Source organism: Neophocaena asiaeorientalis, unplaced genomic scaffold, assembly GCF_003031525.2.
Source record: "Neophocaena asiaeorientalis asiaeorientalis breed wild unplaced genomic scaffold, Neophocaena_asiaeorientalis_V1.1 scaffold75, whole genome shotgun sequence".
Lineage (NCBI taxonomy): Eukaryota > Metazoa > Chordata > Mammalia > Artiodactyla > Phocoenidae > Neophocaena > Neophocaena asiaeorientalis.
The window spans coordinates 323,818-348,663 of NW_020172719.1; the positions used below are offsets into that span (position 1 = coordinate 323,818).

General features: G+C 49.3%; 1 protein-coding gene across 2 annotated transcripts in view; it reads right to left on the reverse strand.

Annotated features, from left to right (window-relative positions):
- Positions 1–1,273: 1,273 nt before the first annotated feature.
- Positions 1,274–24,846, reverse strand: part of SYN2 (synapsin II) — a 144,826-nt gene continuing 121,253 nt past the window's right edge. The window contains exons 8-13 of one of the 2 annotated variants that reach the window (XM_024740191.1): positions 23,245–23,319; positions 22,713–22,815; positions 21,395–21,544; positions 8,523–8,583; positions 4,681–4,912; positions 1,274–2,169 (exon numbers count right to left, since the gene is read on the reverse strand). In XM_024740191.1, coding sequence (XP_024595959.1) covers positions 2,034–2,169; positions 4,681–4,912; positions 8,523–8,583; positions 21,395–21,544; positions 22,713–22,815; positions 23,245–23,319 — 757 coding nt within the window. In that variant the 3' untranslated portion in view covers positions 1,274–2,033. The remainder of the gene's footprint in view (positions 2,170–4,680; positions 4,913–8,522; positions 8,584–21,394; positions 21,545–22,712; positions 22,816–23,244; positions 23,320–24,846) is intronic. The other variant, XM_024740190.1, reaches the window with a different exon arrangement.

Below are 24,846 nucleotides of genomic sequence, written 5' to 3' on the forward strand. Positions count from 1 at the left end.
CATGGGGCTCCGCTGCTTGGGTTCAAATCCCAGCTCCACCACATACCAGTTGGGTGACCTTGGGCAAGTTATTGACTCTTGGTTTGCTTCCATTTCCTAGTGCCTATAATGTAGGGCTGTTGCGAGGAATAAATGAACTCATATATATGGATCACTTAGGATCGTGCCTGGAACTTAGTATGCACTATGGAAATATTAGTAAATATTTCCTTGAATCCATCACAATGTTTATGCTCATGTTAAATGCTCAATAAATGCTTTTAGATGAAATGAATTCATCTTATTAAAACATACTTGGAACTGGGGGATAGAAGTGACTACAAGTGGTAGACTCTTGGTTGGAAATGGAAGGAACCATAAAGATCAATTCCCTTGAGCACAGGTATTACCTGCCTGCCCCACTTTTGTTTTGTTAGTTGTTTGTTCCCTAGTTATGTGCACTGTGGTGGGATAAGGGCTGCCCCCACCAGATGTCACTCAATGGAGGTTCTACTTGCTGTTTTTTAAGCGTAGGAAGAAGGCACAAGTCTACATCCTCAAAGCCTGGAAGCATGGGCTGAGTTAGAAAGGAGACCCCGGCACCAGAGAACTTCATTCTCTGACTTCTCAGCACCTACTACTTGTGAGGCGTTAGCGAGACAGCGGCATTAGGACGGGTGTTATTTTGTCGAGTTGTTAGTAGGATGGGGACATGTGTAGGAAATTATTTAGATAAGATGTTAATATCAATGCAGATGTGGTATGCATTCTCACAGCGTTTGTGGCTTTTGGGGAACATACTCCTGAGTCCCAAGAGTCACAAAGAAGCCATAGTGAAACCCCTCGAAACCCGCCCTCTATCACAGACTGCTTCAGGATGCCGGGAGATTGGCGGACCCCACTCATGAGAGCAGGCCCATCCTGCCTCATTGGCACCTCCGTGTGGGTTTTAGCTGAGGAGACTGCTGGGCCAGACAAGTAGCTCCAACTGGGCCACTACGGAAGCCAAGATGCTATGCTTATTAGAAAGGCTCCACATTCAGTGCAACTGGTAGAACTGCTGAGTTACTGGGGAGGTGTCAGGAAGCGCAGCCTGGGGGGCATCTAAAGGACAGCCGTATTCTCAACCGTTGCAAAGACAGTCACACACACACCAACACAAACAGCTTCACCCTCCTGGGTTTTTCCCTTCCCTATACTCACGCGCACACACACGCGCGTGCCTCACGTACACTCTCTCAGTCAAAAGGGGGGCCTAGGGGAGACCTCATGGCTGAATCAAATGCTGGTTAATGCTGCTGCTTTTATTACACCGAAGGTCTTAACATTTATTTGGAGAGGAACACAAAACTTGGCATACTGGCATGCATTCTCTACAGCACAGTTTTGGAGGAGCTCAAGATCACTGCACCCCACACAGGAGAACAACGCCGGAGGTGGCAGGGGGACTGTAGGTTCTTGATCTCTCTGGTCAGCAGACTACAGGTGCTTCACTACCATAGCAATCGAGGAATCTTGTGTGCTGGGCAGGTGTGTTTTCAACAGCTAAACAGGTGTGACAAGGGATCCAGGTGTGGGTGAGTCCCTAACACTTAGAGCCGAGAGTTATTCTGGGGTAAGTATATTCTCCCCAAACAGGTAGCACTGACTACAGGGGGGCATGCTTAGTACTGCATCTGAGCTTGGTTAAGCAACCAGGTGTCCTCAGTGAAGGGAATCCTGGTTTCAAAGAAAGAATAAGACATGATGGTGCTATCACAATAAGGCCACTAAAGTCACAGCGAACGAGGATCTCAGAGGAAGCTCTCACGACTACAGGGAAGCAGCTCTATCCTCTCTGACGTCAGGTGCCCCTCGCTGGGTAGGCGCCTGCTCTGAGACCTTTACCTGGTCCTTTCTGGGCTGCAGCACATCACTGAGCGCTAACAGAGCAGAGGAGGGGGCCACACACGTTAAGGTCATGGGACATCACCACCAAGTGTGGCTGACTGTTGTTGGCAAATGTCTTGGATTCCTTTCCCGGTTGGGCTGGGTGCCCCTGTGTGTCTGGAGAGCTAATCTGAAAAGAGGCTGGCAAAGGACTTCCTCAAGCTCCGGATGGTCTCTGCCTTGGCTTCATCCTCATTGGCTGAAGACCGGAAGAAGGAGGACTCAGAGAAGCTGAAGGCATTTGTCAGGGACTGCGACTTGCTTGAAGATAAAAACCAGAGAGAATGTGAGAGGGTGGTGTTCCCAGTGAGGCAGGGAAGGACGGTGACACGAGGATACATGACCGGAACGCCCACTCCCACCCCAGGGAGACTGGGTGGCAGAGGAGAAAGCCAGCATGGGGCATGCTAGCAGGCCCCTGGGAGGTCCCTGTGCTCTTTTCTTTACCTGCAGTGCTGCTCAAACAGGAAAGGATGGAGGCAGCGTGGGAGAGAGGGAGAAGCGGGAAAGAGAGAAGAGAAGGAAGGAGAAGGGAAAGAGGAAGAAGGGGTGGCTCAAGGCTCTTCCTTTCACTTAGTGCTAAAGGGCCCACAGGCTAAATTTCAGGGCCCCAACTTGGCAAGAACTAATCCAGGAATCTCACACCCTTCCCCTTGGATGAAACGTAGCAACCAGGGGCCAGTGGACTCTTGTGCTCTCTTTCCCATCAACTGTCCAGTAGTGGAGCCAGCATCAGAAGACCTGGGTCAAAGTCTTGGTCCCGCCTCTCACTCACTCTTGACCTTAGGAAGCTACGTGCCTCTCTGAGACTCGGTTTCTTGTTTGGTTTCTTAATTGTGTTATGTAGATGTCTGGCAAAATGATTGCTAGGCCTTTTCAGCTCTTTCTTTTTTGCTTTTTTCTCTGATTCCAAAAGAACCTTTTGACTTGGCACGAACTCTAACAACTCCATTTACCATCCTTACAACGGGCGTAATCGCCCTTGCAGCCTTCCTCAGAGGAGCCTAATATGAGGTGTGTGAGTTTCAGGGTGTCCAGGGGCAACAGAGATACACATCAGGCCTACACAAGGTTACTGGGTAGTTTTCTAATGAAAAAACCCAAACTGCACACATTTTAGGGACCAGTTTTTCCCTTGAGACACTAGTGAGTCAGAGAGAAAAACTGTGAAGGCAAGAAGGTGGAGGGGAGGCCAGGCCCAACACTGCAGGAGAGGACACGTGGTCTGGCGTCTCCATGGCCGTCTTCTCTCCTTCTTGACTTCTGCTTGTCTCCTTCCTGCTGGTTCCTGGCTCCAGAACTCCTCTCCCAGTATCTCAGCGCTCCCAGCCCTCCCCTGAACTCGGACACAGCCCCAGAAACTCGCTTCTGCAGGGGCATGAGCCTGTCTCTTCTCCCGCAGTGGCTGAACAGGTGCCCTGCCTTTCACTGGGCCTGCCTGGGATGAGCCCCAACATGCTGGCCTCTGGGAGCGGCGACTCCTCGGCATGCACAGGCCGGGGGCACAGGTACAAGCCTCCCGCTTGTCATCAGAGGCTGGCTCGATTCAACAGCTTCAGCCCAAAGGCGGTGACAGCCCACAAATCTGCCCTCAGACTGGGGCCAGAGTTGGCTCAAGAGAAGGTAGGCGAGATTAAAAAGTCAGCTGCAGAAAACGACGGGGTTGAGGGGAAGGTGTGAGGCAGGCGAGACATGAAATGTACCCTCGGCCAGAGCTGCGGAGCAAGGCCGGGGGATGGCCCTCCCATCATACAGCACTGGAAGACCCAACGGAAGTGGTCATCCAGACCACCCGAGCCCTCATCCTGGCTCTGCCGCCAACTAGCAGAAGGGTTTTGACAACATCAGATCTCTCTCAGCAGTGTTTTCTCATCTGTGCAGTGACTAGAGATGATCTCTGAGTGGCTCATCTGAGCCCCAAACTCGACAGCTCCCTGTTCTCCGTCCCTGAGAGTTTCATCTCTTTACTGAGATGCACTCACGGAACGCTTCCGATCCCCCGGGCTGTGGCTGTCTGTGCTGACAGTCGTGACAGAGGTCTGTGGTTGGGGACCTTGAAGAGAGCCGTCTCTGGTTCTGGGGGAGGGTGAAGCTGAGCACCCAGGTGCTGTCCCTACCAAATGCAGCTATACTGTTTTCTAGGGGCCCTCAGTTCTGTCCTCTGAAGCAGGATAGTGTGACAGGGGTTTCTAGGGTTACTGTTGGGAATGAGTGAACCCAAGAGGATGGAGTTCCTCAGGGTCTCTATATGGGCCTCTCCTCTGATGACCACACCAGAAACCAACCTCCTTCTGACAAAGCTGAAATGGATTTAACTACTTCCCCCTTTTCCTTCTGGGCAGCCTTGCTGATTGGCACACCCTAAACTGTGAGTCAGAGGCAGAAAAGAGAATTAAAATTTTTTTTTTTTTTTTTTTTTTTTTAAAAAAGTGGGAGGGAGGATTAAAAAAAAAAAAAAACCCAAACCAAAAGCTCATATAAGAATGGGAGAGGGGGTAGTAACTGCTTTATTGCCACTCCCCAGGAAGAAAGGGGAGGGTTTGAGCTTCTAGCTAGACCTTAAGATTTTCACTTCCCTCTTTCTTGCCCTCCCCAATCAACCCAACCATGCCCCCCACAAAAAAACCCACCAAAACCCAAACCCCCGAAAAACCCCACAAAAATATCTTTAGGAGGAGGTCTGATTGAAGGTGCTTCCTAGCAGCTCTGGAGCCCAAGGCCTGAGAGGAGGGGCAGGAAGAGGGAGGGAGGAGCTGCTGAGCCGTCTCTTACTTGAGCTGTGGGTGAGGCTGGGGCTTCTGTGGTGGAGCAGCCGGGGGTGGCTGGACCTCTGCCAGGGAGCTGCCGCTGGAGGGTGCATCTCCGTGGGTGGTGGGGCCGCCCGAGGAGGAAGAAGAGGAGGAGGAGGAAGAAGAGGAAGGTGGCAGCGACGGTCCAGGGGGGAGCCGGCGTGGACGTAGCACCTTGCCTGGGGGTGGCATTCCTTGGGGTTGCCCAGGGCCCCCTAGGTTCAGTACAAGAAAAACTTCATAATTTACCCATATCAGAGGGTTTCCTTACTAGAATCTATGTCCCAAAGGGTGTGGCTATTTAATTACCAAAGGATAAGCTCTATGACAAGAAGCCATCCGAGGCTCTGAAGGGCTCCAGAGCAGGCCCCCGGTTACCCTCAGACGTCGCCGCTACACGCTCCTCCTCACACTCACAGCGGCTCAGTCACAACAGAAGTCGGAGCACAGGGAAGAAGCCATGGGATAAGCGGCCCCCATCAGAGGTGAGATCTCTTACGGAAGGCCCCCAGACCACAGGGACCACCCCTCTCCCCCAGAGGTTCCTCAGGTACAGGCCAACCTGGCCCACGGTGTACTAGGAGGTCTCAAGTTCCACATTGTTATTTTGGAGTCGGCCTTAGTCTGTCCTGCTCCACGCCTGCACGTCTGATTGCCGTACCCCCAGCAGGGCTTCCTTTCAGCATTAAGTCACGCCCATGACTAGGACCTTTCGTGTCCAGTTGCCTCTTAGTACCATCCTCAGGGGCTCCAGTCCCTCCCAGGTGTATGTGGTGAAATTCTCCAGAAATCCAAGTCCCATTCTCTCCCTGGAGATGTTGTGAGCACCATTTGGCAAAGAAGAGGCCCCCCCCAAAAGGACCGGGATCCCCTTCTCCCAACATGAGACAGAAAACCATGTGGTGACCTGGAGATCTCATTTCTCAGTCTCAATCCCAGAGTCCACGTTCACGTGCCCACTGGAAGGAGCTGGCTTACAGAAACTCAACGACAGCTAAGAGTTGTACTGTAACTTAGTTTTCTAGAAACACCAGGACACCTGTACCCTCTGGAGAGGCAGAACTGTATGTCTATACCACAGTACATCCATGATTGTAAGCCAGTTTCCCCTCTACGCGGCATGGACTCCACTTTATCATCAATGACCAATTAATACCAGGGTGAGTTACACATAAATAAGTAAATGAAGGAAATTTTGCATGTTGAAGAAGTTCTAAGTTCAAATCAGAAAACTAGTGAAGATGGTAGATTAGCAGAGCATTTCATATTAACCAGTTTTTGCCTCTTCCAAGTTTGACATCATTTGTATCAGCATTTTCTTGTAAAGTACTGCAGGTTGATAGCTCAGCCTCTTGTACTGGAAACCTGAGTGCTTTCCCAACTGCACAGAGGTGCTTGGAGAGCCAGAAACTTTACAGCTTAACACTGAAGACAGATATAACTTTTCTTTTATTGCACATTAAGCTGTACAGGAGTCACAAAAGAGAGGTACTTCAGTCACACTTCCAGCATTGGCTGAGGGTCTCCCCGCTGGATTGGTACAAAGAAAGGCGACGACATCAGAAAAGAAATGGGTACAAAACACCTGAACGGCAATCCTATACTGTGACACGGATGCCCCAGGCCACAGAGTTGTCCTCAGCATGCTGCCTGAGGGCACAGGACAGTCAGGGTGTGCTGTCTGCTTGTGTTCGGCCCTGGGAGGGAGCCCTAGTCCCTTTCTCCCTCACCTGATAGACCGTGGCTGACACCACCACCCTGGAGCCTGACTAAATTCAAACGGCAACTTCGTATTTGTGGCTCACAAATGTCACATGAAAAGCACCTGAATGTTCACACTGATCACATGCAAAGAAGCAACACCACCGTCAGCTCACCACTTGGACAAAAATAAATTAAAAAAATAAAATGTATTCCTCCATTCTGGGAAATGTTTCCTTATTCCTTTCTATCATTTCATCAGATTGGGAGGTATTTAAGGACCTGATTCTTATGCAACCCACCTGGAAGTGCTTAACTGCATATATATGTATATATTTACAACAGATCGACTACCATCGGCATCTACATCGTCTAAGGGAGGAATCGTGGACAAGAACATTCACACTCAGTGCATTTCCCTGTAGCTCAGAATTTGCCAGCAATCAAGACAGAAACCAGGGCACGTGCCCCTTGACACAGAAATCATGTTACACACCACCACCACCAGTTATTCCTCAAACCTGGCAATCCAGAAAGGTGACATGTCAGTACAGAAGTGAGAGGGAATGCAAAAGTAGAGCTAGAAGCACTTCTTCTAAAAGGCAAACTGCTGGCGTGAACTCCCACAGCCCATGGTGCTAGAGGACGCCACTTGATGCCCGATCCTGGTCTGGCCAGGACATGGCAAGACGAGGCACCGACCCGAGGCCTGGTCTAGTAACTGCCTCATCCCTGCCCAGGAGCTGCATGTCGGAGGAAAGAGGACAAACGGGTGAGGGCTCTTTAAGAGCCACCGCTGTGGAACCACGGCCCCAAACACACAAGCTAAAATCTGAGACAGTCCCTCTCAGGAAAGATAAAGCTCTTCATTCTCTGGACTCTGGAGGGCTCTTGGAACAGCTGACAGCGAAAGCAGGTGCCCACCTCAGAGCTCTGGAGGCAGTGTACCCACTCGAGGGAAACGGGACAGTTTCGATTCGCTCCCATGTCGTGATGCCTCAGGAGAGGCCAAGAGAAGAATGGTTGAATCCTTCCCAGACTTCTCAGTAGCTCCCTGCCTTCTACGTCCCAAATTGCTAAAGAATTATCTCTGTACACAGTAAGCTTTGGGGAAAACGAAGCAGCCTCAGTTCCACAGAAGCGCACAGATGGCCAATTCAGAAACGGCCAAGTAGAAACAACTTACAGGGACTAAGATGAGCACAGGGAAGATACTCACAAGTTCACTTTGATATTGCACATCAGCGGCCCCATTGTTTTTCTTTTTTGTCTAATCTCATAGCTAATTAGTTAATAATAAAACGAAGGGTATACTGGGATGTCAAATACAGAACACGCTCCTGGAAATAGCTTATTCTTTATATTTCACGTCATCACTGAAAACACAAGAGCTCTACAGGCACGGCCAGCTTATTCACATAAACTCAAATGCACCAAACTTTAGCAAATGGAGAAAAAGATGGATGCCTTCAGATTCAACGGATGAAGCTACGGAAATAAGACCTTGAAAATCTCTTAAACTTCTATCTATTTACCCTAGTCATGCAGAAAGGAAGCAAAAAGCACAGTTCATTGAAGATCCCAAGCACACTCACGGAGGTAAGCAGGGGGTGGGGGGCAGTTTATCTGAGTCTGGGGGGAGAAGGAGGGGAGTTGGGTTTCATTTTTGTGGTCTTTGTTTCTCCCCTGTCCACCCCCCCACCCAGTCCTATTTCACCCCACATTATGTAATTAAAATATACTATCAAACCACCCAGAAGCTAGTCACACTGAACTTGGGAGAGGCACAATTCTTTCGTACACTGTTGACAAACAGCCCTGGAATCACAAGGTATACAGAGAAACATAAGTGAGCATTACAAGCACGAACAGGAACAGGTAAACAACCAGACAGAGGCACTGACACTGCATAGGAAAAACACAGTCCAGTCAGCCTTGAAAAAACGCAGAAATGGCACCAATGGGAGGGTCTGTTGCTCCCCTCCCCACTTTCCTTTCTTTCCTTGTTTGTTTTTGGCTTAAAATTTCTGCTTTGAAAACTTAACTACCAATCGCTTTAAGAAGCTTGGACTTGTTTTGGCCCTACTGCAATGCCATTACAGTCGAGAATATACTGTAAACAACCTTGGGGGGCTGGCCGCTGAGGTGGGGTCTTGCTCGAGTCCGGATCCTTAAGTGTTCCACTCTGGAAGACAAAAATGCAAAAGAGATACAAACAAAACTCCAAGCAGATTCCAAAGAGAAACCCTGTGGCTCTGTGGCAAGGCTGCAGAGGGATCCGGTGGGATCCAGCAGGATCTGGCCCAGGGGCTTCTGCTGTTCCGGAAACGCCTCAAAGGGACTCTCAGCCTCTGGGTTATTGCCGGGGCCCAAGTGTACGCAGCCTGGGGCTTAGAACCACTCTGACAGGAGTGTCTGACACCTCCTTACCCTCTTTTCATTTCACTCCCTTGTAGACACTCTTTCTAGAAGCTTTGAGACTTCCAACAGCATCTGGTTTCTTCTCTGGGGGCTGCCCAAGGCCCAGCTCCCCCGGCACTCACAGGCCCAGCTTCCTGAGGAAGGATCAACACCAAACTCCCGAGAGTGGCTGGAGTGCCAGCGGGGGCTGCACCAGGTGGCTAGCCTAGACTTGGCTCACTTCTCCTCTGGAGTTAACTCTGGGTGGGATCAGCTCTGGGGCTGACTCAGGGGTCAGAGCCACTCTTTGGGCTGGGCTGGAACTCCCACAGGGAGGGGCTTGAAGGAGGGGGCAGTCTTTTGTGTCCCAGGACCCTCCTTAACCAGAGGGAAGGAGTAAGATGTTAATGTTTGTAAAAGTGCTCAAGGCCAAGCTGTTTTTCCCTCTCTAACAGCATAATTGCATTTTACCCAACAACATGGCTCTCCTCCCAGGTTTCCTCTCCTCCCAGCTGTGATTCTGATTATGCCCCAACGGGATCAAAGATGCATGTGACTTCAGTTTGTCTAACATTTGTACCTAAGGCAGTGAGCATTTGGAGCTTGAATTTGGCAAGGGGGAAACGCTCCATGAAGCCTGGGGGCTGCCGAGTATGCAGATGGTGATGTCAAAGAGGGAGATTCGGGGGCTTCCCTGGTGGCACAGTGGTTGAGAGTCTGCCTGCCGATGCAGGGGACACGGGTTTGTGCCCCAGTCCAGGAGGATCCCACATGCCATGGAGCGGCTGGGACCGTGAGCCACGGCTGCTGAGCCTGCGCGTCTGGAGCCTGTGCTCCGCGACGGGAGAGGCCACAACACTGAGAGGCCCGCGTACCGCAAAAAAAAAAAAAAACAAGGCTGTGAGAGGCTCAGCCTGTCTTCAGCACACCCCACTTCCTCTTTCACTGCTCCTCTCCCTTGTGACAGGCCCCCCAGCCCTACTCCCACATTAAAACTGTTCCCCATTCCCATGGGCCTCTGATCTGGCTTTCAGGCCCGTTTTCAGCTCCACTACTGGGAGAGCAGAAGCGCTACCCTCTCCAGTATTATGGTCTGTTAATGACAGCACTGCTGTCACAGTTCTACCAACAGGATTTCAGATAGGAGGCAGGGGGCCTTTGAAATGTCCTGGTGCCACTGCATCAGAGGTTGCCCATTCTATCTACAATCCCGACCTCTCACAGATCACAGCAAGAACACCCACACTTCCTTTCCTTTCTTCCAAGGACTTTCATGGGATCCACGAGGTGGGTCTGAACCCCGGCAATGAAACACCCACACCCAATAAGCCAGCTAGGGCCCACACCATCCAGTCAGCAATCAAAACCCATCAGTTTTTCCTTCTTGGCATCTAAGATTCACCATCTCCTCTTGACCAACTCTGGTCAGGCCTGTATCATTTCCTGTTTAGACTACTAGAATAGTCTCTCAAATCTTTAGTCTCTTCTCCAATCGATGTTCTGGATACCTATTATCCTCTTAAACCCCTTCTCTAATTCTATCAGTTTACTGCTCTAAATAATTTATAGCTAACAGTACATAGTGCTGGGTAACATAATGGACAATTTTATGCAGTATTTCCCTTAAACCTCACAACAGCTCTATGAGGTATCAACATCCCTAATTTTTAGATAAGCAAACTGAGGGCCAACTAAGGCAGGTAATTTGCCCAGGGTCATACTGAGGCAACTGGCATGTGAGCCCAGGCAGTCTGACCTTCTCTTCCCATTGCCCACAGGATGACGACCACATTCTTCAGGCTGACACCAGAAACTTGCTTCAGCATGGCTGGACTGGCCCTTCTAGCCTCTCTCCCTCATGTTCTAAACTTAGGCCACTCCAATGTTTATGCTAAATACCCTCCAGAAATCTTTTCTCCTTTTCTACCAATCCAACCCAACATATCCTGGAGGTCTAAGTCAAATTCTACCTCACCCATGAAATCTCTCCTCTGATTGCCCCTTTCAATTCTGATCTCCTGTCTGAAATCCTACAATAGCACTTAATAGACTGTCTTGTTATCCTGAAGACTGGGATGCTGCTGCTAGGGAGGCTGCCAGATCCTTGAGGGCATGGGCTATGAGTCTTCATCTTCTCATGAAATCCTAACAATTACAGTGCCCATTTTTTTCCAAAGAAAAATTGGGATATATGGTCTGATATGGTAACTATTTATTAAAAAGGTAAAAATACTTAAAATTGGGAGTATTTTGGAAAATTTAAGACTATCGCCATTTTACCAATGTCATCAAGCACAGGACTGAGCACATAAGAGGTCCTTAATAAATGCTTATTAGATAAATGACCATGCAACAACAGTGAAGTCCAAAATGGAGCAGAGTAGAAGTCTTTTATGAGAAAAATGTTGTTAAACCATAGATGTTAAACCACACTGTATTTGATATCAACTCTGATTAGCAGCCCTGAAAATGCTCAGGTTAGCGAATTAAACATGAGGCCTGCTCCATATTGCCTGCATATTAGGTGCAGAAGGGAAAGTCAAAACAAGTCTCGAAGCAGCAGAAATTGTTTCCTTTTCTTCTTACATCAAGCCTGAGTAATCCAGTCATGGTAGGGATACTTCAGTCCCAAGAGTTCTTTCCCATTGTGAGCTCTACTTTCTCTTGGCCTGGCTGCCAACAAGAAGAGAAGTCTGCAGGGTGGTGTTTGGTAATGGGCGCACAGGATACCAGGGCTGCCTTTTTACCCAAGCTGGGTGTCAACCCCACCCAACACACACACACACACACACACACACACACACACAAACACACACACACACACACACACTGCTGTTGGGTCTCCAATAGTAAGTCTTTAAGATTGGGCAGCAGAGTGACTGAGGAATTTGGGCTTTGGGGTTAGGAAGACGGTGGGTTAAATCTAAATCTCCCACTTACTAGCTTTGTGACATCGGGCAAGTCATTTTCCCTCCTGCACCTGCCTTTCTTCAAATGGTTTCTATGATATAAAGTGAGGTTACCTATTTATCTACCTACTTACCTACCTACCTATCTATCTATTGAGACATCTATCGAGAGATATCTATAAGTACCTGTTCCTGGCAGGTGCTACAAAAGATACGACAGATGATGGTAATGGTGATGCTGATGGGGCCTTTTCCTCTGAAGCTTTGTTGCTTCTTAGGTCTCACTCTCATAATGGAATACCCCCTCATACAGTCTGTGCAGCCACTAGGGGCACTTGCCAGTCCCCTCCCCCAGGGCCTCACTTTGTACCATTGACAGCTGCCAATGATTCACCTCAGACATTGATCAAGAGCAGCTTAAGATGCTCTCCTCCCAGAGAACTGTTATCTTCAGAGACGGTTATGGAAGACCATAGGGCACAAGGGCAGAAGAAGGGCCAGTGGGCAAAAGCTCCAACAGGTAGACTTTCACTTACAGGAAGAACTTCCTACAGTAAAAACAGTGGAAGAGGCTGTCTTGGGAGATGGGTATATTCGTGCAGAGGCTAGAGAATTACCTGACAAAGATACAGCAGGGAATATACCTTTACTGAATATGAAATAGATTAGATAAACACTACAGTTTATCTTCCAACTCTGAGAACCTATGAGTCCAGGAGAAAACTTTAAAAATCCCACAGATTAAGCTCTGATGGGGAAACTCACAGCATGAGCTGATAGGGGTAGTCACACCATGAAGCCTGGTCCTGGCTCTCCTCAGCCTCAGAAATATACAAACAAGACACCCAAGGATGAACTGAGCCCAAAAGTTCCCTTCCAAAAGCTTCAGCGCAAGAGCTCCCAGAAACCTCCTTTGCACTGGAGCCTGGGAATGTGCCTTGGCCACCCCTGTCTGGCGCCTAGGGAGCTTCTCCTGCCCCCGCCCCCTGGAGCCTGTGGACTGAAGACTTCCCAGGGGTTATGGGAGCCAGAAGAGTCTCGCAGGACTGTCCCTTGCCAGGATGAGACTCTCTGGCCCTGCCTACAAGCCTTCTGTCTGCTGGGGCTGGGGGCCTATTCCCTATGGGGTTTGGCTACCATGGAATCTGTCTCCAGTCACCAAGAGCCGCCTGGGATGCCGCATTCCACAGAAGTCTGGCCACTCTGGCGTCACTGCCAAAGTCTGGCCTGTAGCCAGCCCACAGCAGGAACTCAGGGCCAGATTGAGCTGCAGCATTTCCCTCAGGAAGCCGAGTTGACTCAAACAGGTAAGAATGTGAGGTCCAATGCTTGTGCCCAGCTGCACACAAAAAAGGAGAATAAATGGCCTTAGAGCAGCATAAGGAAAACCCCCAAACAACCCTGGGCTTAGAGAAAGATGACAGGCTCAGAGGGTGTCAGCTTGTAATGCTGCTGCCAAAACTGTGATGCAGCTGGAGGCGCATCGGTGTCCCAGCGAGGGGAGGTCACAGGTGCACGGCTCTTGGGGCTGATAAGCCTCACAGGAGAGCACTGCAATCATCCGTCTGGGCACCTTTTTTAAGGTGGACACCAGTGGAGTAAAATGGGTACATGGAGCAGACAGGATGGTGAGAGGTGTGAAATGACATCTTTCCTCATGGGACTTTGGGCAAGTTACTTAATCTCTGAGTCTCAGTTTCCCAAATGAGCCAAGTCTAAGGATTAAATGTGGTAAATGGGGAAGCCTCCAGGACTGAACAGATCAAAGTTAGTCAAATGTAAATCTGATCAAGGTCAAGGGCTGGTGTGGGTAGTAGTGAGCCTCCTGGCATTAGTGTTTAAGCAGGGCCTGGACGAACTGTCAGAGATGCTGTGGATGGGCTCGTGCAGTCACAGGCAGGCGACTTCTACAGGCTCTTCTGGCTCTGGGCCTCCATGAAGCCCTGCATACACTTTTCGGGTCTTTAGATGTCTGCGGTAAGAGACGAGCCCTCCTTAGCTGTGGAGTCCTGAGCCCAGCAAGAACGCAGGGAGGTGTCCTGCAGGCACAGGCTTTGAGGGGAGCTGCTGCTGCTCCCCACCCAAGCCGACTGGGCCCGGGTCCTGCTGTGCTGAGGCCACTGGCCTTAGTGACCAGGGAAGCCAGGGAGAGGGGAGTAGGAGAGAGCTGGTGAAGCACGGGTGCCTCCAGATTGGGAGGTTCAGCATGGGGCTGTACGAGGAGGAGGGCGAGCGTTCCCCCCACACAGCACAAGGGCCAGCTCTCTCCACTCTTACCATCTGTATGCTCTGGTGGCGCATCAAAAGGGCCCAGTGCAGGTTACTGCAGAGCATCCTTGGAACTGGGGACCAGGAGATCCAGCTCTCCTGCTTCTAAGCTGTGTGACCTTGGACTAATCATTGGCATTCTCTTTGCTGATATGTAAAACAGAGTCAGAAATACCGGCTCAAACCGTCTCACGTAAAGGTCGTGAGGCTTGACATAATGGCTGTGCTTTGTAAGTCATAAAGTGCCAGGTAAAGTAATGATATGAGCATCATTACTATTATTTGAATACTAATAAATATCAATCCAAAGGCATGACGCTTTAATGGTAGGATTTCATGCATCAGTGGAGAAGATATTGTTGGGTGGGCGGGGTAGGGTGTGGACTCTGGGCTAAGCTATGCCATGCCCTCTGACTTGTACCACTGACTTGTCCCAGCGAGGTCCGTGAAGATGCAGAAAAGTCACTTCAAAAGCAGTAAATGTCAGCTTTTGAGCTGACGGGAAAGGAAATCACGGGTCTGGGCGAGAAACCAAGTCCACGGTTGAGGGTTTGTGGGTTTCTGCCAAAGGCACCTTTAATTTGCCATCCTGTGGCTTTCAGCAGACAAGCTGGGAGAGAGGAGCTCCTATCTGAGGTCCCAGCAGGCTGGAAAGCTGAGGAAGGAAAGACATTGACTCAACTCTTGAGAGCTGCTGGCCTGAGTCCAGCTGCCCCACCATGGAGGAAAGCCTGTGCTTGCTCAGCATATCTGAGACAGGAAATTGAGAAAGGGTCTCAGGGTCTGGCCCCAGGAAAGAGGCCAGGCCAAGCGCCTCGCCGGACACGCCACAGAGCTATTCTGATCAGCTCCCCAGGCCCCACTCCCCCGGTCCAGGACCCCAGGGGGAATGAGGCAGCGGGAAGGAATGTGGTCGGGAGGCTGTAGGTTCAGCCAGAGCAAAGGGGACAGCGTGTTTTCAGGCACCTTGGGACCTTTCTGGGATCACTCCTGCAGTCCCCAGTGCCCAACTGCCTTCTTCTGAAAGGGTATAAAAGGCACCCAAGGATGAGCTCCTCCTCCTTTTGTGAGGGGAATTGCTGCTCCAAGGGCAGAGCTCATCAGATTGGAGCCCTCCCATAATCAGTGATTTCCTAACGACACAAGAAATGTCCTGTGGCGTGGTCCATGAGACCTATGGGGACCCAGAGGGCCAGGTCACCCGAGGTCAGAATGTCAGCTACAAGTGATTAAAGATGTCTCTTAAAAGTTAAGACAGCCCCAAAATAGTCAGTTTCCCTGAATAGTCTGTTAAGGGACCTGGTCACTAGTGACTTTATCTGAACCTGCCTCAAATCTCACATTTTCAGCTTATCCTCACAGGGGAACAAATTCCCTAAAGCAGTCCAGCTGTGGGAAGCAGGAAGGCCTTTCCTTGAAATTTACTTCTTCTAAACTGAATGAAGCCCTCTTAGTCCCGTGTTTGGGATCTGAGTTGTGTTTCCTCCTTAACTGCATGGCCCTTTAGACTCCAATGAAACCCCTCCTCAATCTTGGTCTCCTTGTACTCAAGAGACTTCATCTTTATGAGCCCTTTGTAGCTTGAAAGACCTGGCTGGAAAGGTTTTTGAGTATCTCTTTAGACCAGAGAGCCAGTGAAAAAGGACTTGCATAATGCCCCGGCAGAGGCCAGAGGTTATCGGGCCTCAGTCCTTCAATTCGGAACACTCATCACTGCCTTTCCCAGGTCGGTGGCTAGCACACGGCCTGGATCACAGCATCTTAGATCTGGAAGGAGATTTTTAAAAGTTGCCTGTTCCAACAGCCCTAGCCCCCAGCCCAGCCTTTCACAATGTGCCTGACAAGTGGCTTGGACATCAGCAGTGACGTGGCAGCCACATACCGCTTTCCCGAGCAGCCATTTCCTCTCTTAGCATCAGAGACTTTACTCACATCTTCCAGTAGGTTTGCCTTTGGCACCAGTTCTGACCCATGACAGCTGTTGGAGAGCTGAAGATACTGAGTCATGGGCTCCTTGAGACTACTGCTGCTTCACGACAGCCCCTTTAACTTTTACTCATAGAACAGATCTGCCCAATGCCCCAACCTCTAGGTCTCCCTCCTCTGAGCACCGTCCAGTTAGAGTTCGTCCTTGTTATGCTGTGACCCTCAGACTGGAAGCAACACTGGAGGTGTGCTCTGATCAGCTCAAGATTGGGGAGGAGCCTCATCTTCCTCCTGGACACATTATGTGTATTAATGTTTCCAAAGGCTGAACTCTTAGAATCACTCCTCATGGGTCTAACCCATAGCCAAGTAGAAAGCCCATGGTGTCCGAAATCCCTTCATTAGCAATTCAGCCCTTTGGCTCTGGAAGATTTTACAGGAAAATAAAAAGGGAGCCATGTAATAGGAAATGAAAACAGACTAGCCGCATGAAGAAGAGCCCTAGGACACCACCTCTGCAGGCACGACCTGAAAGCTCTGTCCACCTGCAGTTCTCTCCCTGGTTCCCCCGAGTCTCAGGAGTAGCACCTCTCCAGAGCCCCAGGATGTAAGGCCCAGCTCAGATTCCAGACGGCAGACCCCAGGATCGGTGAGTGTGACAGAGAGGGGAGAGCAGGCCTACAGGGAGGAGGTTCTGTAGGTAAATAGCCTAGAGGCTTTGGCCACCACTGGCCACCAGGTGTCACTGCCACCCTGAGAACAGTATCCCTAAGGCACTCCAGAGTAGAGGGTCCTTTGCCATGGCCAACTCTCAGGGCAGCCCTAAAGCCGGCAGGCCAGCCAGGCTGAGACCAAGCTGTCATCAGCCAGAGAAGGCTTTGCCACTCACCCACTCCCTGCTCTCAGAGACTTAGCGCCTCTTACACCCTCAGAACTGGGCACAGCAGGTGGCCTGGGCCCAGCCCTATAACTTTGCTCTCTGTTTCCTATAATTAACCCACTTTGGTCTAGGCAGTTGGCTGACAACAAGATAAGGGAGGCCCTCTGCTCACCTCCCTTGTCCCTAACCTCCTTTAGGCTCTCTTTCAGAGTCAAAGAAATGAAAGCTTTAATAGGGGAGCTGTAGGCAAGGAGAGAGAAGGAGAAAGAGAGAAAGGTAGACAAATGGCTAGTCATAAGTCTGTCCTGGTCTTGACCTAGAATACTGGGCAAGAAGTAGCATCTAGGGCTTGGGACTCAGGCCAGAAGCTCTCGCAGCCTGAGCTACAGAAGAAAGAGGCCAGCAAGAGGGGCCTGACCCTGAGGAGTGAAACGTGAGTTAGTGGCAGCACCTGAGGGCTCAGCTCGCCATTCAAAGTCCCGGCGGGGACCGAGGTAACAGGCTTTGGTTTACATCTCTTCCATTTGCACTCTACTAAAATTGTTCATAGAATCCCAACACCAACTCCAATATGCTGCTAGGGCTGTTAGGGAACTCGTCCAACAAATACATATTGCAATGGCAGATCAAGGAAGGGGTAGGTGGGAGTGGTTCATCACTGTTGTTTATATAGAACTGCTGTCACGTGGTGATAATAAAAAGGAGACAGACTGGTTTTGTTATTGTTGTTCGACTTTTCTACCCACGATAGACTGTACCTGGGCAGACCATGCCCCCACCCCTCCTTAGTGTACCCAGGGTACATCCAGTGGCTGCCAGGGGCTGGCTACTCTGCCAGACCTGAGGGACACAGCAGTGAACAAGCCCTACCCTTGAGGCGCCGACATTCTAGTGGAAGAGACAAAGAGACACAGATGAGAATGATCATAGCTGATAGCAAGTGATGTGCAGAAAATTTAAAAAGGGAGGGGTGGTAGCCAGTGACTAGGTGGCAACTTTGGATTGGAGCGTTTAGGAAATATGTTATACAATCATGAAAGAGCCAGCCATGCAAAAATACGGGAAGAGCACTTCAGAGAGAAGACACAGCTAATGCAAAGGCCCTTACCAGCATGGTGAGGGCACAGCGAGCTAGGATGGTATGAGGGCACTGCATTTATCACTGTGGCCCTAAGTCTATTAACTAATTTTAAGCACATACTTTGGGGTAGGCCTGTGCTAGTCAGTGAAAACACAGACAAATAAGGCTCGAAAGTATTTGAGAGACATTTGCTAAATTAATTAAATTATGTATGTAGTAAAGAATTTGGCCTTGCCCAAAGACAGATCTGGCCTTTACTCACACCCCCCTCCCCCCTTGGAAAGTAGCCTCTAAACTCTTGGAATTTCCTGAGTGACAGGAGTGTCTCTGTTATTCAAGATGGGGGGCCCTCAGCCCACCTGATGGTGCATGATAATGAAGTGACTCATGGTGGACCCCTCAGGCCCCTTGCTATTAGACTGACCTCCAGGGAGGGGAAAGTTGGAGACTGAGTTCAAGGAGGTGATCAATCAAGCAAGGAAGCCTACAAAATGAAACCCCAACAAAAACTCTGAACACTGAAATTCAGGTGAGCTTCCCTGGCCGGCAACACTCCATGTGCCTTATCACATACGGATGCCAAAGGATAATGCATCCTAAGGACAAAAGACTCTGCCTTATGCATCCTTCTTTCACTTATATTTGACCTGTATCCTTTCCAATAACACACCTGTGAGTATAATAGCTTTCAGGAAGTTCTGTGAGTCCTTCCAGAGAATTATTGAACCCGAGGGTGGTTTGGGGAAGTATCTGAACTTCCTGCTGCTGTCAGGAGTGAGGGTAGTCTTGTGGAAGACTTAAGGGCCTTTAGGCTTTGCAGCTGGACTGACTACAGGTTTCATGTGACCTTAGAATTGAAAGGGATCTAAAGATCATCTAATCCAATTCCATTTTATAGGTGAGGAAACAGGTCTAGAGATGGGAACTGACTTACCCATGGTCATGTAATGTCACGGCAGAGTGAGACTAGCTCCTGAGTGTCTTGACTCCCAGAGTGGTGTGCTTTCCACAGTTTTACAGTTTCTGTTGTAACTTCAAATGTAAGGCTCAGCAGAGAAGAACTTACCCTGAAGCCAGACTGGCTTCGCTACAAGGAAGTTTTGCAGGTATGTCTATATTTAGGGAAGCTCATTCCCTACCAGGTTTCCTGCCTTGACTCTGACATATTTCTCTTTAAAATATTTAAGCTGAAATATGTAATGTTTACAAAGTAAGGGACTTATATGAAAGAAGAATCAATGCTTTCATTGGGTGAAAACACTTTTTTTGGTAAATTCTTTCTTTGTTATTGAACTTTTATCATTTTCATATAATCTAAATTTTATTGTTAGAAGAGATTTTAGCGATTTTTTTTTTTTTTTGGTTCAACCCTTCATTATACACGCAAAGATGCTGGGGCAGAGAAATAGAAAGAAATCTACCAAGCTAACCTGGTGAGTCAGTGGCAAGGACAGGCTGAACTCAGGTCTCCTGACTCAGCATAGCCTTCATTCAAGTCAGGATGATTTCCCTTTAGGAGGCCAAGACAGCGTTGCACACATTTATAAAAGTACTTATGCAACCTTCACAGAATCCCAGAGCAGCCCAGTTTTGTTTATCTTGCCTGGGCAGCATCAGGCTCTCTTACTCTGTCATAAATTCTTTAAGCAGCTACCAGATATTCTCTGTATTTCTCAGTGGGTAAGGGGGGAAGGGGGCTCTTGTCAGTTTTCCTCTGGAGCAGGAAAGAACATCAATCTGCCAATCCCATCACTGAGACAGTGTGGACTGAAAGGCAAGACTAGGACTCAAACACCTTGATTCCATCAGATTTACAAAATCATAAAATCTACTGCGGGCCTCATATTATTTTAACCGGGAAAATCTTTTTATCACCTCTAGTTAAGTACAATATTCAAATAATGGGCTTGTATCTCTAACAAGCAACTAAAGTGTGTTCTCCTAATTACCCTACCTAATTATCCAGTGACTACATTCCTGAAGCACAGGAACAGATTCTTGCACTTGGTCAGAGGCCCCCAGAGCGTGAGCCACCTATAGAAGGTGTGAAACAAACACAAGAGCTAATCTATGGTAACATCCCACCACATGTGGCCACTCTCAACTTGGATACCCAAAGACAGCACAGATGTTTCTATGTTTCTGTGCTATGATTCTGTGATGTTCAAATGATGAGACGATAAATGTGGGCTAATTTGCTTCTATACTAAATAATCCAGACTATTTTATCTTGGCCCTCTCCCCCTCCTTTTCTTCTTTCTTACTGAAAGATTTCAAGAATCCAATTACTTGGCTCCTGATTGCAGTATAATCCCAGCACTGATCTTTAGAAAAGGGAGTGATGATCTCAAAGCCTAAGGCTGTAGGGAACCCACACCCAGAGGCTGCTTACGTAACAACACAGGTAGCCTTTACTGAGCATTTACCATGTGCTGTGCCATGTGTTAGGTTCTTCACTTCATCCGATCCTTGTAACAACCCTAGAAAATAAGGGCTGTTGTTTAGATCTCTCCTGAGCCACGGATACGGTCCTCGTGCAAGGTCACAAAGCCAGTAAATGGAGGGTCCAGGATTCAAATCTGCATAGTTCCTGCTTCAAAGCCCACATTCTGAATCACTATTCTATTCCACCTCCCTAACTGAAGTACGATCTCGAAAGCAAGATTGCTGAGAGATTTTCATTATAAGGGATAAAACCTGAGCCCTGGAAAGGGTAGTAACTTCCCCCCAGAGTCACAGAGCTGTTTAGGGGAAGAGCTAGTCTAGGACTCAGTTCTTGGATTCATTGTCCCAAGTTCTTACTACTCTATTATATGGTGGAGAGAAGAGTTTGGCGATACTTTTGAAAAATGAGCTACCTCCTAGATGACTGTCTTTAGCCCACTCTAGTGCCACGGGGCCTGAGGTTTCACAAAAACCTCAGTGTGGATTTCCCACTAGACCTGCAGCTGGAATACTGTCACTGTGAATGTGATGGCCCAGAGTCATACACCACAGTCAACTGGAGAAAGCTGCCTCGTCTCCCTCAGGAAGGAAAGCAGAACTCGAATATGAGTTTTATCTTGTCACTCTCGCTCAGAATGAGGGACCTGACTCTCCCCTCTCTCCGGACCAAGAGATTTCTCAGAATCACCCTTCTTTACAAATGCGGCAGACCTCTCAGGCAGTGAACAGCTAATGAGAGATCTGATTGAGCCCTTCCTCAGATACCTCCCAGTTTAAAAGTCCCAGGGGAAACAGGTTCTGGTTCCCTGGAGTCTTCAAGTTCAGAGGGAAGGGAGCCAGTACTCCATCTCTGGAAAGTTCTAAAGCTGATCCTGCAGCTTGCTAATGAGAAGGTTTCTATAAGGGGTGGTAGAAGATAATCAGGTGTCCAAAGGGGAGGGAAGGGAAAGAGAGGGAGAAGGAAAAGACTACACAGAGCCCATGTAGGCCTCTAGGTATCTGACCTCTGCTCCATCCTAGAGCCACCAGTCCAGAGCAGTGGGCTTGGCAATGGTTCTTGGCTCTCCTCTGTCTCTTCCCTGCTTACCTGTGGCTGCTGAGTGGTTAAGGGTCTCTGAGGAGACAGGATAGGGGTCCTGGACAGCAGCTGGTTCATCTTGCTGATGACCAGTTCGGTGATGAGCTGTCTGTCCTCCACTTGGTGTTCCCCAATCAGCGGCATACTACAGTCCATGACCTGGTGGAGGAAGTGGCCCAGATTAGGAAAGGGCCTGGAAACATCCAAGGCCTGGTACAGTCTTTCAGAATGAGCAGGACTTAAGCCAGCAGAGAGAGGTTGGGGTGAAGTTGGTGCTTTTGTCTTCGGCTAGAAACATGTTCCTTTGCATATATTGGCCTTTATCCCCTTCTCCTGCAAGCCTTTGCCTTGGGCCTCCCCCAGACTTCACCCATGCCAGGGCTCAGTGAGACTTCAGTCTGGTGGCTGAAGGTGGTGGTGAGAAAGAGAGAGCAAGGAGAGAGGATGCCTTCTCTCCTCACCACCAATCCAATTTTTCCTGTACCTCAAGGTCCAGATCAATACTCTCCTCCTTGAGGGAGTGTCTGCTTGCCCAGGACCATAGACTCTATAGTCCAACTCTCTCATTCATGGATAAGAAAACTGAGGCCCACCGAGAGGCGGAAGGTATGACCATCCATAAGTTACATGCCAAGCAGACCATGGAGTAGATGCCAAGCCCACTGTGGGCTCCTGACATGAATCCTCTGCAAATACCACCAATTCTTGGCAAGGAGCCTCTCCTGCTCCTGGGAAGACTGGATGGGAATGTGTGTGAAAGACCATATGGCCACTGACTCTCCCTTTAATACAGGAAAAGAGTCAGCAAAATTGTGCCGGAGGCTCAGGCTGAGTCAAGTGTCTCAAGGCTCAGAGAAGGGCTAAGAAGAATCTCCTGCACCCAGGAGACCTGAGTTCTAGTCCAGGCTGAGACACCGATTCACTATGTAGCCTTGGGCACATGTTCATGGCATTAGGCCTCAGCTGTCTCACTGGCAAAATGAGCAGACTGGACCAAATGATTCCCAAGACCAGCTTCCTGAGACCAAGAATGGCAAAACCACTAAAGTCTTCCCGGAGGAGTGGCAGGCTAGGACCCAGGAACCCAAGTCTGGCATCTCTTACCAATGGTGTGGGTCAGCCTAGCTGGTTAGAAATAAGATCTCCCACTGGCAGGTGTGTTTTTGCTATGCATACCCCCTGGCTGTGTCATCTGGAAACCTTCCCAGGGCTCAGGAGACTCTAACATAAATGCAGTCCGTGCTGCCCATGTAGGTCTCAAGCCGAAAGCCTGGCCTCCAGCCTAGGGGGGTGTCTCTTACTGAGATACTGTGTGGGCCAGACTCACCTCAAAAATATAGTCTTTCCCATCTTTGCCATGCACAGCTTTGACAGCACAGATGTCCAGGCCACCAAACATCTCAGAGCAGGTGTCCACCCACAGCTTGTACCTGGAGGGGAGGGGAAGGTGTCCCGAGGCTGGGGCATTAGTCCCATGCTCTCCTTGCTGTCTCTACCTCTCCCAGCCCCCGCCCCATCCCTCCCGCCCTCCACCCCCATCAAATACACTGCCTTGTCTACAGGGCCCTCCTGCTTTGCTTTCCAGATCCTACCTGCCTTCCCAAGCTCAGGGCAGGTCTCACCTACTCCAGGTGGCCTTTCTTGGCCATGCCAGCCCACAGTAACTCCTCCCTTCCTGGACCTTCTATGGCATGTCCAGTCTTTATCTCCACAATTCAGCACATAACCCATTCCTGCCTGATCTTGTTAACTGGGTGCTTGGGCCTTTGTGTTCCATCTGTCTGGCCTGATCAGAGGCTCCCTTTGGGCAGGGCTCATTTCTTACACCTCCTCATCTACGGACGCCTCCCCTTACTTACCTGTCTGACATGGCGATCTGCTCCAGCATTGCAGAGCCAGTGTTTGTCTTCCAGTTCCCTGAGATTGACGTCCTCCTACAACAAGGTCCCGCCAGGACAGGACAGACAGTGAGCTGGGCCAGCAAGAGGAGGGCTCTCCACCACTTTCCCCACCTGCTTTTCCCGCAAATAGCCGGGGGCCTGTCTGCTGAGCCTAGAGCCTGGCTGCCTCCGCCAACCCCAACCTGCAATGCTCTCCTCCTTTCTACAAGAGTCGCACCCAGACTGCTCTGGCTCCACGGAGCCTTCCCTGATCCTTTCAACCAGATGAGCACTTGCTCTCTTTAGAACACCTAGAGGACTTTGCCTACACCTCACTTAAAATCCCGCGTCTACTTTTTACTGTAGTTATTTGAGTTAAGTCTTCTGTCCACAAGTCTATTAATCACTTGAGGGTATATACTTTGTCTTGTATTCCCAGCAGCCTACCCACTTGGTACCTAGGCTGAGTTGGTATATACAAACTGAATTCTATTGATGCTGGAAATACCCTCAGGGTTCCCGTGAATATCTCCCCATGGCTTCCTTACTAGCTCACTTATTAATTCAGTAGTTAATTTTGAGGGCCTACAGTATCAGCAACATGACTCTGGACAAGTCAGTTAACCTCTTCAGGCTTAACCTGCCTCATCCATCACATGCAGCTGATGGAGTCAGGTCCCCAACCCCTTCTCTTCCGTGCCCTCTGCACCCTCCCTCTAAGAGCATGTGTTAGAGTCAACTAGTCTTGGACTAAATAGGAGGCAGGTGACCTGGTTTCTGGTTCTGGATTTGCTCTTGACTGGCTCAATGACCTTGGGTGAATCACTTCACCTCTCTGTGCCTCCCTTATCCCTTTGTAAACACAGGGTTGTCATGAGGACCAACTGATACAGTTTTAAATAAACTGTAAAATACCAAAAATATGGCTTTTAAATTATTAGTCTTCATTCAGACACAGTCAAGAGGAAGGGGATGGCCTAGGGGACAGAAGAGCCCTGCTCAACTACTGACAGAGCCCTTCAACTGCTGTCCTTATCACTCACTATGACTGAAGACAGGATGATGTGCTTCTCTGCTCAGCAGTTCTCAGGAGTATTCTCGCAGAGATCTGATTTCAGACACTGAGAAACCGAGACACACGGCTGGTACTTCAGAGCCCTGAGCCAGCCCAATGAGCCGACCGATGTGGCAGTAACAGCTCCTCACATTTGGACAGTACTGACTACCTTCCAAGGTTCTTCCTTCCCAATCCCTCGCCAGAGCCTCACTGCAACCGCCCTGTTGTGAATAGGCTGCGATTCCTGCCCCCACTTTACAGACAAGGAGAGGAAGACGCAGAAAGGTTAGATGACATGTCCAGCATTGTATATTTACTCAAAGTAGATACAAGATAAAAACTCAGGACTCTTCGTTCCTTCATTGTGCTGCGCTTTTCCCTACACCTCACTACCTAGTTCAGAAAAGGCAAACAACTGACAGCTGAGTGGCTTGCAAAATATGAATAGAAACACAAAGACAGATCATAGTAAAAATAATGTTGTCTTCCTAACACTGGTGGTTCACAAGTGTGTTCCTGTGGTG